This window comes from Canis aureus, chromosome 14 (assembly GCF_053574225.1).
Source record: "Canis aureus isolate CA01 chromosome 14, VMU_Caureus_v.1.0, whole genome shotgun sequence".
Lineage (NCBI taxonomy): Eukaryota > Metazoa > Chordata > Mammalia > Carnivora > Canidae > Canis > Canis aureus.
This window is the reverse complement of record NC_135624.1, coordinates 8,383,014-8,401,673: the sequence shown is the minus strand read 5'-3', so window position 1 is coordinate 8,401,673 and position 18,660 is coordinate 8,383,014. Positions and strand designations below refer to the sequence as shown.

Sequence of the window (18,660 nt, the reverse complement as noted above, 5' to 3'; positions counted from 1 at the left end):
AATTCAAATCTTTACTTAGCCATCACTTTAATCTCAGTAAAGATATAATAATAACAGAATTACTTTTAAAATAGAAAACAAGAAAAAATAACTCAACGATACTATGTCAAGTAGTCTAGTAAGAAAATTATTATGTTCTATAAAACTTCTCTGTGCAAGTAGTTCAAATATAGACCAAAATAAAATAAAAAGTGATATGTTCAGCAGTTTTTATTGCCTTAATGACACACATTAACCATTTCAAAATCAAGTTTTTCTTATGTTTATCCAAAGTAAAAACAAAGACCTTCTAAAATATTTTTAGAAGAATTTAGAAGAATTTCCTACTAAAGCCCCCTCACTCACCTGATTTTCTTGTTTCCCCTTGGCCGTTCTGATTGGACAGACATGTAGCTCGTGCTGCTGAAACGAGAAGCACTACTAGTCCTTGAAACCGCAGATATATCACTTACATCACTGTCCGAGGATTTAGTGGAAATATTATCTGCCCCTCTATGAGGATCCCATCCTGATCGATACTGTTAACACAGATTGACAAACACGCAGAGGTTGTCAGTATTACCACACAAAGCAATCATTAGCTTCTCCTATTTCAGCACTTTAATTGTCCACAGAGGATACTGCAAAACCCCACTCAGTTGCATATAAAACAAAAGTGAATGGCAATTATCCTAAAAGAAAAATTCAATTTATATGAAACTCTTGTTTTTAGCAAAGGCAATTAGAGCATTTTCACCACACCCCAATGAAGGCCATTAAAAGTTTCACAATAGCAATGGCCTCAGGGAAAAACATTTAGGTAAAATCTGGGAAATAAACATAATATAAGGAAGTAGAATAATTCTATTTCTGTGTAGAATTTGAAAAAAAGTATGATGAAGTTACCATTGTAACTTATAAAGATCAATTTTAGTAGTCATCAATGTTCTCTTGTAATCCATTATGCTTCACTGAAAACCTAGAGATAATATAAAATCTAATTATTAAAACACTAACTTTTTAAAGAAAAACCAAGAAAAAAGAGAGTTTAATTTTTGAATGGTTGCTGGAATTTTGATGAATCCTAGAAATACTAGAAAAAGTCATTATTATTTATAATAGTTCAAACTTCCTGGAATTGAAATAATCAAATAGTTATCTGGCACAGGCCAGCGTGCAGGGTGTTCTGGGTGTTCAAATACTCTGGTAAATTGAAAACCATCATGAATGCTTTATGTTAATGACATTGGGGATGTAAAAAAAAAAAAAAAAACAGACTTTGGAGTCTGGAAAACCTGGAGTAAGGAAAACTACTAGCTGGGTGAATTTGAGCAAATTACTTGACTTTTAAAAGCCTGTTTACAAAATAATAGGGATAACATCTCCCTTGCAGGGTTGTTTTGAAAACTAGAAATAACAAATATCTGCTATCTAATAATATAAATAAAGTATTATGATTTTATCATTACTACCTGATGGCTACCAGTGGGTTAACAGAATATCTGCTAATAGATATTTATTTATATGCACTTCAAACATAATGTTGAAACATCCTTATTTGGTTGATTTTGCAACAGAGATTTTTCTAATCATACACAATAGCAAATTTCACAAAGCCTTAAAAAGATGATTATCTTATATAAACAATTTACTGTGACTTGAAGAATCTTTACCTAATAATCCGTCCCGTAAGAATAACAAACAATTCACTTCAAATATTAGATAGATATAAACATTCGGCTAAGATAAACTGAATGGCAATAGGGTGTAGTATAAACATTAAATCAGACTAAAATAATCTGTTTTTTTCCCCCCCACGATCTCTCAGTGTCTAGTTATATATATTTGAATTAATGACTGATCATTTTCTTCAGATGTAAAATAAAGGGATTATTTTCAGGGCTCCATAAAATTTAATAATCAAATATTTAATCTAGAAATATATATTCAAATTAGGTGGGATATTGGCCTTTTTTAGTCCATTTTAACTTTCCACTTTGTTGGATAAAACTCTCAAGTATCAAAAAGAATACACAAGTTCTGCCAAAATCGCTTTTTTTTTTTTCTGGAAATATCTATGTAAATAGAAGCCTCATGTTGCTTTTTAATGGTAGTAGTTATTTACAGTGAATTTATTTGGAAAACATTTAGTCCATGGTATTCTTTTTCTAACTGAAGTCACTTTAAAATATTAAAAATAATTTAAGTGACAAGTCTTCAGCCATTGTGTGGAACAGTATTCCAATGGGTGGATCCAACATTATCTAAGTTAGTCAGGAGGTAAAATATGTACTAAGAAGCAAATGAAAAATCCGAAGTTTTAACTCTAAGAGGTAGTAAGAAATAATAATGTAACCAGAGCACATGCTCTAGAGTGAGACTGAATTGCTGGTCTGAATCCTGGCTACATAAATGATTAGGTCTGCAATCTCAGGCCAACTATTTCTATAAGTCCAAGTTTTTTATCTGTTAAAACATGGACAACAACTGTACCCATCTCCTAGGTTTGCTGCAAGGATTAAATAAGATAATGTATGTAACAAAGCACTTAGCACAATATCGACATACAACAAGTGTTTAATAAATGACAAATGATGATGATGATGATGACAATGATTTGGTCATAGTTGAATACTTGGTTTAGTATCAATTCCAGGTCTATCTTCACCGAAAAAAAAACATTAAGTAAAAATACCACAAAATAAATAAGTTATTTTAAGACTGCTCTAAGCTATAACAAAGATATAACCATTTTTACATATATCCAAGAGATTCATTCCAGAGAATATGCTTATGAAGCAAAACTAAAATATTAAACCAAATTTTTCCACTGATTCCTACTATGTCCTCAGGTTTCACTTTCCCCATTTGACCAGATTCATCCATATCCCATTATTTTATGGAGAACTGATGCCCAGCTACAGGATGAGAAATAGCTTTATCTCAGAAGGAAATGCATGACACTTCTGGTTTAACACACAACATGCTTCATTTTTAATATCTGTCTCTGATACTTTATGTCAATATCCAAAGCCGACTTGTACCTGTGTATCCTGTGTTTCCCTGATTGGTTCTTGCCTGATTGCTATGCTTTCCTTTCTGAATCCTAAATCTTCCTTGACTTTTATATTTCACTAGTTAGGATTCTGACTTTGCATACTCTATCCTTTGTCTTTTTGAGTTGTCATGACTTTTAGTTCTGTTGCTAATATTTATAGGGTATATACAGGTTAGCTTAAGGCTTAAGAATTTGGTTTAAAAAACAAAACACTCATGGTGTACATTGCACATATCTTTGGCTAAGACCTCTTAGATAACGGAGTTTGCTGAGCTAAAATTTTGGATATGCAAAACTTAGGAGAAAATAAGATCCTACCACATAGTTTTATAAGTTTTATAGAATTCAACACGTGCTGTCTCTTGGTAAGGTGTGTGCATGTGTGTGTGTGTGTGTGTGTATTTGTGTGTTCATGTTTAATTTTCAAACCCTCTACTAGAATATAAGCTCCTAAAGGCCAGGATAATATCTTCCTTAGTTCTGTAACTCTCTTCACACCTAAGAGTCAAAGATTTAATTTAATTTAATTTAAACTCTGAGCCTTAGTTTTCATGCCAGTAAGATAAGGATAAATCTCATTTTAAAGATTCTTGTGAGGAGTAAGAGATATGAATATACTTATATTTAAAATACACAGTAATGTGCTTAGCACAGTAACTGCTCATTTCCAGTGCCTAAAGCAGAAAGTCATTAAATAAAAAGACACAGAGTAGAAAAGTTTATATAAAGAATACAAATTAGCTAACAGCTCTAGTTTGATGATAATTCTACTACCTTCTCAAGGCTTGCATTAAGTGCCTTTCTCTCTCTACTTCCAAGGAACTAAGTCTGTTTACCTTTAGGGTATAAGTCAGGTTTCTGTTACAAATTTACACATGATAAACAGAATGAGAACTATAGAAAGTGAGAAATAATAGAAAAAAAATCTTTTTATAAATAGAACTTCAGAAGAACATATTTTGAATATACTTAGAATATAACATCTTCATATATACAACTCCAAAAACTCTCAAAAATCAAGGTAATAAAGGACATGATACTAAAGTTTACTTTTAAAATGATTCGTTTTAAAAAAAGATTTCCTAAATGTATTTTTTTCTTTTCCTAAATTATGGTAAAAAAAAAGTTATAATTTAACAGTGAAATAGAAGCAGCTAAATTATTGTACCAAGGTAGTTATGAATGCAAATAAGCTCATTTACTTAGAAAATGGTTTGTGTTGTCTTGGCACCATACAATAAAAAATGTTTTCAACAATTAGCATGTATTAGTTTACAGCTGACAGATCAACAATGGATGATATGCTCACCATTCTTTTTAATGGAACAAAAACAAAGAAGATTTATTGCATAGGATTATATGATCTCAGCTGAAAATTGTGCCCTGATAGGAGATCATTAAAATCTTGGAAGAGAGTAAAGGAAGCTTTTCCCGACAGCATTTTGATGTTTTGTACATTACTATTAAGTAGATCATGAACTAGAAAAATTTACAGGAAATAATTATTCTTCAGGATGTTCCAGACTCTAAAGAGTTCTTAAATGGCCTAGAAAAGTTAATGTTCTCTCTATTCATCTGACAATAGTGGAAAGTAACAGCATATCATCAAAGTTCTATTAAAAGGAAGTTATTATTAAATTTTTAGAATAATATTCCTGAGAAAAAAGTAAATTCAAATTCCTAAAATAAGATTTTTGTTTCTCCAGTATACTCATTTGAAGCTCTTAGATTAGGCAATTTCCTAGCTGGATTTCTCCACCGGCATTTGAGAAACTCAGGTTGTTTGAGTTTTATATATGTACTTCTTGAACAAAACAAGGGGGTGGGATTCTGAGTTCCCTTGAGCACTGCTTATCTTTGATTTATTAAATTTCATGAGAAAATTGCAATTTGTTGCCTAGAAATCTAGTCCAAGACTTGGTTATTGCAAAATATCAGGTAGGAAAATAGTCCAAATTTGAAGAAAAATAAGTTTTATGTCACCAAGAAATATTTAGAGGTATATTCATATCACATTCAGAGAGAAAACACAAAGAATAGATCATAAAACTGTAGAAAAAGTAAGGCAAACATAATCTTTGGAAGGTAAAGGAGAATTGACGTTCTGGACCAGGCTCTCAACACCAGTTTGGGGGTCAAGAGACAAGAACAGAGCAGGGGGAGTCTTGGCACTTCTCCTTCTTCAGGTAATCATGTAAGCAAGAAGCAAAAGCTCTTGCTTTTGCTAACCTATTTTTACAGTATTTCAGGTCATAATTCAAAGAGAGCCCTGTTGTCTTTTGATAGTACCACAACTGCAGGAACTCTCCCTTTGAGGAGCTATTCCCTTGTGGCCTAGCCAAGGCTCTTATCAGTGCTTTGATATGAACATTGCACTGTGGAAAAATCTGTTAGAGCCAATTTTGTTTAGATAGGACTCCTAAAGAGGGTATTGTGTGATAAGGTCTCTACTTGAGAGGGAGAAGAGACTGAGGAAAAGCTATAGAAAACTGAGGGTTAATTTAAGATTTAGCCTTATAAACAATATTCTGCAAATGAAACCCCTAAGAAACTAGAAAACTCTTCATTCCTTCAAAGAGAGTTAGTCGCTGTCTGGAGTGTTCCTACACTATGTTATTCATGCTTTTTCTTTTTTTTTTTTCGATTTTATAATGCATCTCTCACACACCTTATCTATCTATCTATCCATCCATCTATCCATCTATCATCTATCTATCCTGCCTAGATTTTAAACTCCCTGAGAATAATGACTGTCTTATTTATTTTAGTATGTATTCCCATTATCTAGATTCTTGCTTGACATGTAGTAGGAACTCATTTAATGTGTAATGAATTGAAATGAAGGGAATGGTTGTTTTATCTGGACTATATACTGGAGTATTATCTCCAGTATGAAGCATTAAGTCAGAGAAGATAGCTGAATAAAATTTAGTCATGTAAATTCTCTTATTCCCTGTGGTGAGTGTAGGCAGCGGTGTGCTGACTCATGTTAAACAACCAGGTATCCAAGAGGAAGAAGTTCTTCTTTACAGAGTTTGCTAATTTCTGAGGAATAAATATTCCCACCATGGTTAATTTCAAGTTACCAAGTGGTCACCAAAAGCAGACTTGGTGTATACTACCAAGCATGGGATTTAGAAATATATGCATTGTTTGTAGGATTCACTGAGATTCACCAGGAGACAACAGTAAGGAACAATAAGATGTATCTGTAAATTACTCATCCAGGGAAATCTTGTGAAAGATGGAATAGCAAGAATAGCTTAAGGGGGAAAAAAAACATACTAGTAGGAAGAGTCACCATTAGCCTATAGGCCAAGACTTACTAAAGAGCCAACTCTCTTTGGTCTGAGGGAAACTTGTAAGATTAATTTTTTTTCTGGAGAATTTGTAGAGGAGGAATTATTGCTACTAGTCTATTATGATCCCAAAGGCTTGCCTCTGTGGGAACTCCATGTCTGTGAGTAATCAGCTGCTCTCATCATCTGTTATTTATTTCCATCAATGTCTCACAATTTTTAGAAACGGAAATGCCAGTTCTGCAATGAAATTCCAGATCTGCAGATCTCAGGTACCTACAGAACTCATGCTTTTGCTCTTAACAAATGCATTTTTCACTTTTCTCTTCAGAATCCATAATGTTTCACCCATTCTAATCTACTGTTTACTGAAATTGTTCTCAATAACAAACAAAAACCACCAATAATATCTTAATTTACCAGCCAGTATTTTCTTCAGTTTTTTTCTTGATGTTGCTGTTACATCTAATATATATATATTTTTTTATTTATGATAGTCACAGAGAGAGAGAGAGAGAGAGAGAGGCAGAGACACAGGCAGAGGGAGAAGCAGGCTCCCACCGGGAGCCCGATGTGGGACTCGATCCCGGGTCTCCGGGATCACGCCCTGGGCCAAAGGCAGGCGCCAAACCGCTGCGCCACCCAGGGATCCCTGTTACATCTAATATTATTGAAGTCCTCTCTCCTTCTGATATGTTTCCATAAATGGCTTCTCAGATAATATCATTCATGGTTTCTCTCCTGGCTCTGTCACTATTTCTTCTTAATCTCCTTTGCCAGCTTTACTTTCCCTGACCTGATTTTAAATTATATTTTCCCCAAATTTTGATCAATAGTCCACTTTTCTTTTCACTATGTATATTCCCCCAGGATGATCTGGTCCATTATCTGTGCATTTTCACTGTTAGTTAATTACTAATAAATCCATATCGTCTGCTCTCATTTATCCCCCAAACTTCACACCTGTATTTCCAGGTGCTAAATCGGCATCTTCCATATGTTGTTCTGCAGGTACATCACATTCAATGTGGCCAAAACCAAATTTATTCTCTTTCACCCCAAACCAGCTATTCTGTATCTCCTACATTTCCTGAATTATTTAATAGGCTCAATATCAAACTAAAATCTAGAAAATTTGTGAGTTACCTTTGATTTCTCCTTCTTCAATATTCTCCAATCTAATTAGTCAGGAAATATCACTTATTCATTTTACAGTAACAAATATCTGGATATTTAGCTATTAGAGGCATATGAATGGGTCCTTGGTCTATCATGTTGGTAATTCAAATCTACTACTCCTATTTATTGGTCATAGTTGCTGCTGACTGTCTACCAATATTCTTTCTCTTTTTTCGTTCTTTACTAAACAAATCCAGATTTACTTCAGTAGTCTAACAATGACAAAAGAACAAAACAAAACAACTTCATTTTCCATTTTCCTTGTAGCCGGGGTGATCATTTGACTTGAGTCTGGTCTCTGTGACTCTGGATCCAGCCTGTCTCCTCCCTAGCCCCAAACTGCGACTTGAAAAGGGATGCCCCTAGCTCAGAGTAGAGCCCTGGAGGTAGGGGTTGGAGAGAGTTATTAGAGCAGACTGATTCAGCTGGGATGGCCAGTTGCCTTTCCTTCTTTGCTTTTCTATCTAATTGGAGTTTAAAACCATGGGCTTAGGGGTGCAGTAGTCATTCTGTGACAATGAGCATGAATGTCCTACTCTAAGAACAGGGAGCCAGAAGACAAGCTCTACGAATAGGAAGCTTGGCTCCTAAAAGAGTGGGATCAGGCCTGGGCTGCTGTTTGGGAACTTGCTTGTGAAAAAAAAAATTCTTTATTCAGATAACTTTGCCAGGATTTTTTTTTTTAATCATGAACATGTAAATACAAACCATTCGGCCTATTCTAGGTCAGAAAAAATATTTTCTGACTTCATGGTATAAAGGCACATTCTCTAACAATATTGATAAAGTCTATAATGTGGTCATCTAATTTTGATGGTAAGAGGCAGTGTATCATAATGACCATGGGCTACAGAGTTGAAATACGGGTATGTGTAACCTGGTCTCTCACTTACTGGTAGCTGTGTAAATTTGGGTAAGTCTCTTAACTTCTCTGTGCCTGATATGAGCTTCAAATGAGATCACAGGTCTTGACACACAGTAAATATTCTTATATCATGAAAATAATTAGGAATAGTTTTGGTGAAATTAAAGAAACTCTAGACTGTGATACTTAGTGTTCATCATCATTCAGCTATCATCTCAAACATTTTGTCTTGGCTAAAAAAAAACTTGAAAAGAGCTACGAAAACTTTATAAATAAGTTTCTAATTCCATATCTCACTAAAAAAAAATAAGGCATTGTCCTTTGACACCAGGTTGGCTTATTTACTCAGAGTAGAATCACACCAAACCTGACTTGGAAATTCATGTTTCTTATTCTTAAAAATATTAACCTGGGTTACTTTTAGTAACTATGCTCATACTTGGCATCAAGGAAAGTTAAACCAGGGAATGTAATAGTTCATGACTGTAACACTAATTATTAAAATGTGGATACTTTTTATGGTTTACAAACAGCTTTCAAATATTTTACATATTATTTTCTTTTCCCAACACCTCAGACAGGAATTATTTTTTAAGTTTATAGATAATAAGTATTAACCTTAGTCATCTTTTGATTTAGATATATTCACATAAGGTACATGAGTTTTTTTCTTTTTCAATGGCCTTAATGAGTCTTACATTTATTTTTTGTCCTATATTATTTAGTAGTATCTCCAACAAATGTCATCTCAAATTTCTGTTTCAATGAAGAAATGTTCTCAAAGTCTGTTCTTCCCAGACCATTAAGTATATTAATAACAATACCTCATTGTGATATACACAACATTTCATCTATAGCTATGCAACAGAGGGTAGAACAGAATGCCTGATGCCAGTGTAAACCACTAAGCCCAGACTTCCCCAAGAGTCAGTGTTAAAGCCCTGGTACCATTACTGTGACCAAATGCAAACCCTCAGATAAGAAACCTGTAAGATCTAGTTAGAACTGAGAAAGATCACAAAGAAGCTCTCCTTGGTCATAAGAATCCTTTATACTTGGTCCTTTTTAAATATCTGTAACTATTCCATGGTTTGCTATGATTTTTATATTTTTGAGAGAATATTTATATTTTTATTAGGATATAAGGTGGGGACCTTACAGATATTGAGTGGCAAGCTAGCATTTCAAAAGCTGCAACAGAAATAAAATGTAAGAACACAGCATCAGGGCAAAGGTTTTAGGAATGCGAAGCAGACAGAAACACAACAAATTTAATGGACTGGGGATATGGGGGGCGTTCCTTTTCAAATATTAGTACCTTAGATAGCAATAGAGGAACTCCAGGTACTGGTATCTAAGAGTATGGGGGCTAAATAGCAGACTGAATTGCTGCCAAGTGTTGAACCACCTGAAAGGGTCTGAGAATTGCCATGACCTGTCAAATTCAGGAATAGGACAGATGTAATGACATTCTGTTGAAAATCTGGAAGAGGCCCACTACTCCCATTCCTGGTGTGAGAAGATAGAGTAGCATCAGTTGTGTTTGCATTAAGACCATTTGGGATGGAGGCAACAGTCAAAACATGGCAAGGAATAACATTTACGTCTTGTTTAGACTATAGCAGGAGCCTCTGAATAGGACTTCTTGTCTTTAATCTCCCTTTCAAATGCATCTTAAGTTTACTATTAGAATTCCTATTTGTTCATATTGGTGACTTCTTCAAATATCTTCAAAGCCCATGGTTATAATGAAGAGCATTCTGGATTTTTAACTGAGTGATTCAATGCCCTCTGTGATCTGGTTGAGCCAACTTGTCCATTATATTCTAATATGTAATTTCCATTCTTATATTCTAATATTGTATATTTTAATTCTAAAGAGCTATACTAGTTATTCCTTAAACATACATCTTGTGCTCATATGCTTCCTCAATTTTGCTTTAGCTCTCCCTCTGCCTGACATGTCCTTCACTTCATATATTATTCTACAATGTATTCCCAGATTTCTCCAAACCAAATAAATATTTTTCTTCTTATATTTCCTTTCCATGGTTAAGTTTTATCATATCAGTTATCATAGCCTATTTTGTAAGAGCATCACTTATATACCTGTGTTTCTCTAATAATGAACTCTTAGATTGGAAGGATTTTGCTTGCCTGCCTTCCTTCTTCCATCCTTTTCAAATTCTCTTTTTTTTTTCCTTACTCTCTCCTTTTCTCCCGTCCTTACTCCATTCACTCAGTTCTTTGTTTTATTGCTATTCATTTGACCGTTTCTCTGGGAATTTTTTTTCTTTTAGTGTTACAGAACCAGAAACCAGAATTACAGCTGATCAGTTTCAGAGACACACCAGGCATGCAGTTCTGAGTTGCAGAAAAGAAAAAGCTATTAAATGTCCCCTAAAATTAAGTTCAGAAACACAGAAGAGGACTCACCTATAACCAACCTTTGTTTAAGAAAAAAAAGCCCAGGAAAGTTATTTGGTGCTGAAACATACTTTTAGTTATTCGCTCATCACTGAGTCATTAAAAAGAAATCACAATATTTTAAAGCTAAAAGTAACCTCAGAGAGCATGTAATCTAGCTTCTTAATTTTATACATGTAAAAATTAAGAAATAGAGAAGTGAATTGATTAAGCTTAATATAACTCTTAGTATTAAAGTCTATTTCTTTTCATTAAAAAATGTGAACTATAATTTAATGTTTAATGGGATACTAGGCAAGCATACATAGAACCTAAGTCATTTCTTTTTAAAATACTCACATTTTAAGTATCTACTTCAGAATAAAGATTTTCTTCCTTTTCTGAAATTTTAAAAACTCTACCTAAAATGACATATATAATCAGAATACAAAAATGGCATAAAAATAGCAATACAACACTACTTATAACTGGATAGATCTTAAATAAATGAAACATGAAAATAATTTAAAAATAGTATCTTGCAAACTAACTTTAATAAAAAGATAAAGAGATTTTATGTCCTACTGAAATAACCCTTTTACAATTTATTTAAAATTCAGGTCATCTTTTAGGGGAGAGAGTAGGCAGAAAATGGTAATGGGCTTAAGAACTAACATGTTCTTACATGACTGGATCTTGAACATACCATGAGTATGTTAGGTCATGAAAATGACCTGCAAATAGCCAATCACAAAATCACAGCCATTTTCTTTTGTTAGGAAGTTGTATTGAACTAGTGTATTTTGGTTCATCCATGAGAATGAAGTTCAATTGTAAGATTTTTTTCTTTTTTTATCTCTGCATCACATGTACAATAAATAATAAAAATAACTCATTACTGGGCTCTCTCGTGTGCCAAGTCGAGTTCTGTACCCTTTATACACAATATTTCTATCTCCTGAAGTGATCACCAGCCAAAAGTTCTTATTGGTTAACTCTATTATTTCCAGACTGGAGTATTATTTTACAATCTTCAAAACTAATGAAACAGAAATAATCAAAATTCCATGTTTAGGAAAACATTAGTGGGTTTGTTTTGCTAATAAGCAATATCTGTAATTCTTCCAACTGAAGAAAAATTACAACTAATTTTTGTTACAGAATAAAATTGTAGACATGTTCAAATTATAATTAGCCAAATTAAATTGAAATTATAGGTGTAGACAGCTCCACGCTCACTTGACTGCCTCATTGACTAAAGATTTTCAATTAAGTGTCAATTCAAACCTAGCTATCAATTATTTTATGTGAAGTAATAGGCTAAAACATTATATAAATTTATTCTCTGAATCATAATTAATATGCCATAAATTAATTTAAATATACATAGATTCAATCCTTTGTGAGAATACATCTAATAGAGAGCCTGACCCAGACCAGAGATTGATGAATCACTTAGATGAAGGAAATAAAATAAAAAATCTACTTCAAACCTAATTTTAAATATTAGGCCTTGAGATTAAATGATTTTCTTAATTAACGAGGTTGCCTAAAACCCAAATGTTAATACATAATATTTTTTTAAATGCAGCCTCCAGTGTACCATGTTTTTGTGTAGCACTTCATAGATTACCAAGTTTCCTCAATTTTTACACAGAAAAAGCTGGGTTTTGAAGAACTATTGGGCAGTTTATCCAAAGCCTTATCACGTAAGTGGTAGAATAAAAATTAGAGCCTAAATCTTCTAATTTTTTCTCAGTATTCTTCCTACTATGATTACTATAGACACAAACCAATAATTACATGTCTATTAGAAACTTGCTTCTGACTCTCATGCAATAACCTACATACCCCTTCTCCCGAAGTTTGTATCTTGTCCTTACCTTGGTACAAAATACTTGACATTCACTTCCTCTAAAGCCTTTTCCAAACATATACCACCCTTGACACTTTAGCTCCCTTCTTAGCATCGATGTCCATATTCATTCATACAAAAATATCCCATTGAATGCCTATGATAGTCAAAGCAAAGTGCTTGCCACTAGAGAGACTACTACTAGGATGAAAAAAATAGTCCTCATTCTTAAGATAAAAAATAAGCAAGTATTTATCATATAAGGCAGAATATAAGTATTTTAAGAGGTTATAAATGCCATGATTGGTTCAGAAGGTATATATATTTTCATTATTTCTGTTGTTTTGAATATTCTTAGAGTTATCATTTTTTATCTGAAAATATTTAATGCTTCTAGATTACATGGAATTTGAGTTGGAAATAATGTTTCTGCTGTACTTATCATATTTTCTTCCTTCTGTATTTCCCATATCCTCCCTGATTCTATAAAGAAAGTTCTCTCTTCTCTTGGTGACCCATATTATTCATCCCTTGTATTCCTTGTAAGGTATACTTGTTAGCAAGCCAGCAACTCGGGAGGCTTGTTGAAAGCAAAGGTGAATGAATAAATTTTTTGGTAGGAGGAGGAAAAAAGGAAAATGTTTTCCCTTTGTATTCTTAGGCAATATACTAAAAGAAATTATGCTCTTGGCAATAGCAACTATTGTCCATACATTGACCCTTTAGCAGCAGGTCACTGTATACAGGTTACTTTAAATTCTTTTGTCAGGTTTTTAAGCAAATTATATTTACTAAAAAGGGAGAAATTACAATTTCTTCTGTAATTTTACAGTGTTCTATAACATATAAATTGCTTTGTTAGTAATCTTAAATGACTTCTTCACAATTAAAAAATATCCTCTTCAGATTCCTTGGTCTGACATGTGGTTATATAGTAGTAGGCAGCAATTCACAAATATATGTAAAGAAAAAAGACTCACGACTTGAATGTCAGAATAAAATTATGACCAAGAAAACCATATTTAAATTTAAATGTGGTTTAACATGAAGAAAAAAAATTTAAATGAACTTGCAAACACAAAAACAAAATATTTCATCTCCTAGGATTTGACAGTGTAGTTGGAGAAATAGAAAAAGTAACAAAATTTTTAAAAGTCATAAAGTTTGAAACAAAATAGCTATATTTAGTTACTTGCTTTAAAAACTCTATTCATATTATAATCAAATATACTTCTGTAAGGCAACAAAGTTATTTTAAAAGACCATTAATTATTTTGTAAAGATAGGTTATGGTTGAGCTGTGTATCACCCGAATTCATATATTGTAGTCCTAATTCCTAGTACTTCAGAATCTTACTGTATTTGTAGATAAGACTTTTACAGAAGTAATTAAGGTACAATGAGGTCATATGGGCAGGCCCTAATCCAATACACACAGGAATGACCATGTGAACACACAGCAAGAAAATAGCCATCTGGGGCCAAGGAGGAATATTTCAGAACAAACTAAATCTGTCAACAGTGATCTTGGACCTCAAGCCTCCAGACTATAAGAAAATTAATTTCTTTTGTTTAAGTTACCTAGTCTGTGGCATTTTGTTATGGCAGCCTTAGGCAACTAATAACAGATGTTAGGGAAAAAAGGAACCTAAAATTAGAAACTTTTGAATTCAAAGATTAATCACACATAAAAATATGACATTTCTAAAATTCCATTAAAATTATGTATCATTAAGTTTTTAACTGTAGATCTTTTACTTAAAGTGATATATATATTTAATATATATATTATATATTTAATATATATTATATATTTTATATATATGTATATAGTGTGTGTGTGTGTGTGTGTATGTATGTATGTGGGCAGAAAAGCAAGGTTTACTGAGCAGTATTGAATAATAGAGTATAAAGCTCCCAAAAAGGGAGGGGAGCCAAGAGGGTTGCCCGAGATATATTTATATCTATGAGACAATCAAGAAATGAATAGTTGTTGCTTCCATCAGCTAAAATATGGAAAAAAGAAATTCTCCTTTGGCTCAGAGCTCTAGGGTGTGTGCATGTGTATATATGTGTGTAGAAACAGTTAAATTTATGTGCAAAAACAATTTTAGCTCTCTCTCTCTTTAAATTACAATTGATGTACATCCAACTAGCTAGGGATTAGAAATGGTAAGAAAAATAATTTTGGGGACATAAAGATTTGACTAAACTGATAAAAATAATACAACTTTAATCAAGTTTTAGACTTTTAAAGTTATTAATTTTTATATTTTTCCTCCCTTTCCACCTGCATATTTTCAGGATTACCTTAAAGATATTCTTATCTTTACCTAGTAGATTGCAACAAACACAGACCTGAACCCCCAAGGGCTTTGGTAAGAGCAAGTTATCTGTTGGAAATGATTCTTCTTTTTCTTCTTTCCCATCATCATCATCACCACCATCATCATATCACAGCTAACACGTATATATTCCTCACTTTATCCCAAACTTTGTTTAAGAGTTATACATGTATATAAATAGGTTTAATCTTGAAAACAATCCTATGAGGTAGGTACTATTATTAGCACATCTTCCAGAATAAGAAACCTAGGTACAAGGATATTAGCTAACTTGCTCAAGGTCATATAAATAGTGACAGGTAGGATTTGAACCCAGGCAGTTTGGTTTTGGAGGCCACTTTTAAAACTACTCTGCAGTCTATATTTAATCATAATTGCTAAAAATTGAAGGGTGACTAACGATACTGGCTATACATTTCTATTATTGTAATCAAGACTTCAGAAGTTGTGCTGTGATCGTGGCTGTTACTATGGCTATGGATAATGCACATCAATAGCAAGAAGGTGTATTTTCAATGGCCTTTTCTCCCTTGATGATACACTGATCATCCCTTCCTTTATTTATTTCAAAGATAAAGGAAGAAATTCTATAAATGTATACAGAAAAATTTTAGTTACTTTTAAATTCTAGTTTGGTGGACATTTAATATAATATAAATGAGAAACCTATCCTCACAAACATGAGTAAGAAACTATAGAAGAGGGAAAAATAGGATATAAAGGTGTTTACAGTATGATTTTATCTGGTTCCTTTTTCATTTCCATCTCTGACTCTCTTGTAATTAGGCATATATAGCCATTTGTCAATTTTGTAGGTGAGACTGCAGTTTCTTTATTCAGGCCATCTTGATAAGATTACCGCTAATATCTCTTGCACTTGTAGGACTCCTCTTACTTACTAATTTAATAATCTAGATTTTAAAAACTAGTTTTATTTCTCATCGTAAATACACTTGGAAAAGGAACAACCATAGAGTGATTGTAAAAAAAGTATACAGCAGGTGACTAATAAAAGGCTCGGAGGCTTGTTTGGCTTGGGCAAACAACCAGACAGTCCAGAAGGCCTGGTTTGGGGCCAGGAAGCAATCCACTGTGTGCAGTACTTGGACAAAATATATCTTCAACTGGTAGAGAAGAGGTAGAGAATATTGAGAATGGATAGCAGCACCAGGACTCAGCACACTTTCTCAGAACTTTGGTGGCTAAGTTTGGCAGAAGAAAGCGTCCAGGTATAGTAACTTGTCTGTTTTCTTCCTATGTTCCCATATTAGCAACTTTCACTAAATTCCAAAAGTTTCTTTGGGGGTTTTTGTGACAGATCTTGAAGCTAGCTGATTGCAGGGTTATAGAGAAATTAACACAATAGAAAAATTTGCCAAAGCAGACCAGAGGTTAGAGAAATGGTATGTTTCACTGAAGAAATCCAGGTGCAGCCACTAGCATTCTCACTGGGGCATCTTCATCAAGAAGTGGTTACAGATTTCTTGACCTCTCTTGGGATGGAAACTACAGGTAGGTAATCTTAATTCTCATTTTTACAAGTGAAAACCATTCCTGCTAGATATTTGGCTAGACAAAGCCTAGTGGGAATTTTTTGAAAATCTGAATCCTATCCTTGTCCATGAAATAATAAACTGCTTCTTCCAAGAAAGGAAGCTTCATTACTTCCTATGGGACATTTTAACAAACTCCTTGAGTCCCTTGCAGGGTAGAGACTGAGTTACTGAGATTGCTCCTATTAAAATTTTCCTGCTCTATTTATCGGATGATTTCATCTAACTAACACTGGCACAAGGTGGTCTGTTTCATGTGAGTACCAGGTTCTCTTGGGAGCTTCAGCTTGGATTCTGCAGCACATTTCCTCCAGCAGGCACCAAGATGAGCTCAACTGTTCAGTTGCTGGACTGTGTTATGTGCTGCCAGCCACTCAACTTTTCTGCTTAGGCCCCCCAAAATTGAGCATTTTATTTCAATCATTGCTATAAAATTAACATATCTTCCACTTCTTCACTTCTACTAAATACATGTATTTTCATGTATTTTCTCAGTAATTTGTATGAGGCCACCTATCTGTGTTTTAAATTTTACTTTTCATAAATTTAGTCTTTCAGTGTTCAGATCTATGTACATCACTGCTATGAAGGAGCATTTCCTGTTAAATGCCCATGTCTACATGTGCACCTGTTAACTGCTCACTTTCCAAGGGCCAGGCTCATTTAACTTCAGCCTTGTTAACACAATTTTTTAGAAAAGATTTTATTTATTTATTCATGAGAGACACAGAGAGAGAGGCAGAGACACAGGCAGAGGAAGAAGCAGGCTCCTTGCAGGGAGCCCGATGTGGGACTCAATTCCTGGACCTGGATCACACCCTGAGCTGAAGGCAGACATTCAACAGCTGTGCCACCCCGGCGTCCCAATAACAAATTAAGAAATTTCTGTAATTTAGGTTGTAATTTCCCATGACTCATTATGTTCCAGTCTCTCATTTTAATCTCATTTTTAATCCCTTGAAGATTCATAGAATCTTCTCCCTAAATTTGATTTTTCCTTTTAGATCTCTGATGTTTGAATATTCTGAGAATTAAGGAAATATTCCATAATATTTGAGCTACTCTAAAATCCTTCTCATTAGCTCAATTATTTCTTTACTTTTTCTTTTCGACCTTGTCATTTTAATTTCTGGTGTCTACAATTACATTTGCTGTTGTTATGACAAAAATAAAAACAAATGTTATCTGCACCATGTGTCTGGCATTTTACTAAATGCTAAACCATTTATATACATCATCTCATTTTGTCCTATCACCCTACGAAATACATCTCAAAGCCAATTTAATAGATAAAGAACCTGAAAATAACGGGTTAAGCTATCCAAAGTCACCCAAGGGGAATTTGCTTGGCTCCAGGCTGTGCTCCCAACTTCTGCACTACCCTCATATATTGCTGCCACGTTTTGATAATATAGGTGTCTTCAAGGACTCCTGTTTACAAATATCAAACTTATAAACAGCTTATATTTGGCCACTCCTAACCAGTACTAGCTCTTTCCGGTGTCCCTATTGCCTATGTCTTGAAAAGCAGTTTAAGACACTTAAGGCTGGCACTGAATGTGTATCCTCAGTGTGGAGAAGAAAATAAACTCTAATAAAGGGAATGACTTAGTTAACAGTGATAACCTATTTGTCAAAAATATTTTAACTGTCTGAAATTGTTTACACTGAAATTGCAATTCCATCAACGTGATTTTTAGTTGTAGTTATAGCTTTCAAAAACTAAAACTGTTTCTTTGTTGTTATGTTATTCATATTATAATGTAAATTATGTTAGTTTGATTGCTTTCCTTTTGATGGGTCTCTGATGTAGGTGTACGTGTCCTTAAAGGACAAAAAGCTTGAGAACAAGGCGACAAGAAGTAGGGTCATGTGTGCTTGCACAATGAATGGAGAAAAACCCCCTTTCCTTTCTTTTACTATGCTGACCTCTGGTCCCTGAACACTAACTCAGTTTATTAGATTAAGGGTTAAATGCATTAATATGGGCTCCTGGTTCACATCTGAAAAGTTCTGGGCGTTTAGGGGCTTTATTACTTAATTCTAGGGAGATAAGTAAGAAACCAGAATATTATAATATGGTACTTATAAATAGCACTTATGCTATAATAAGAGCAAGAG

At 33.6% G+C, this 18,660-nt stretch overlaps 1 protein-coding gene across 49 annotated transcripts in view; it reads right to left on the bottom strand.

Moving 5' to 3' along the window:
- RIMS2 (regulating synaptic membrane exocytosis 2) overlaps positions 1-18,660 on the bottom strand; it is a 580,692-nt gene that overhangs the window by 136,178 nt on the left and 425,854 nt on the right. For 26 of the 49 annotated variants that reach the window (XM_077846871.1, XM_077846876.1, XM_077846877.1 and 23 more), the window contains one exon: positions 346-518. The exons of the other annotated variants lie outside the window; for them this stretch is intronic. In XM_077846871.1, the coding sequence (XP_077702997.1) occupies positions 346-518 (173 nt within the window). The remainder of the gene's footprint in view (positions 1-345; positions 519-18,660) is intronic. 49 annotated transcript variants of the gene reach the window in all.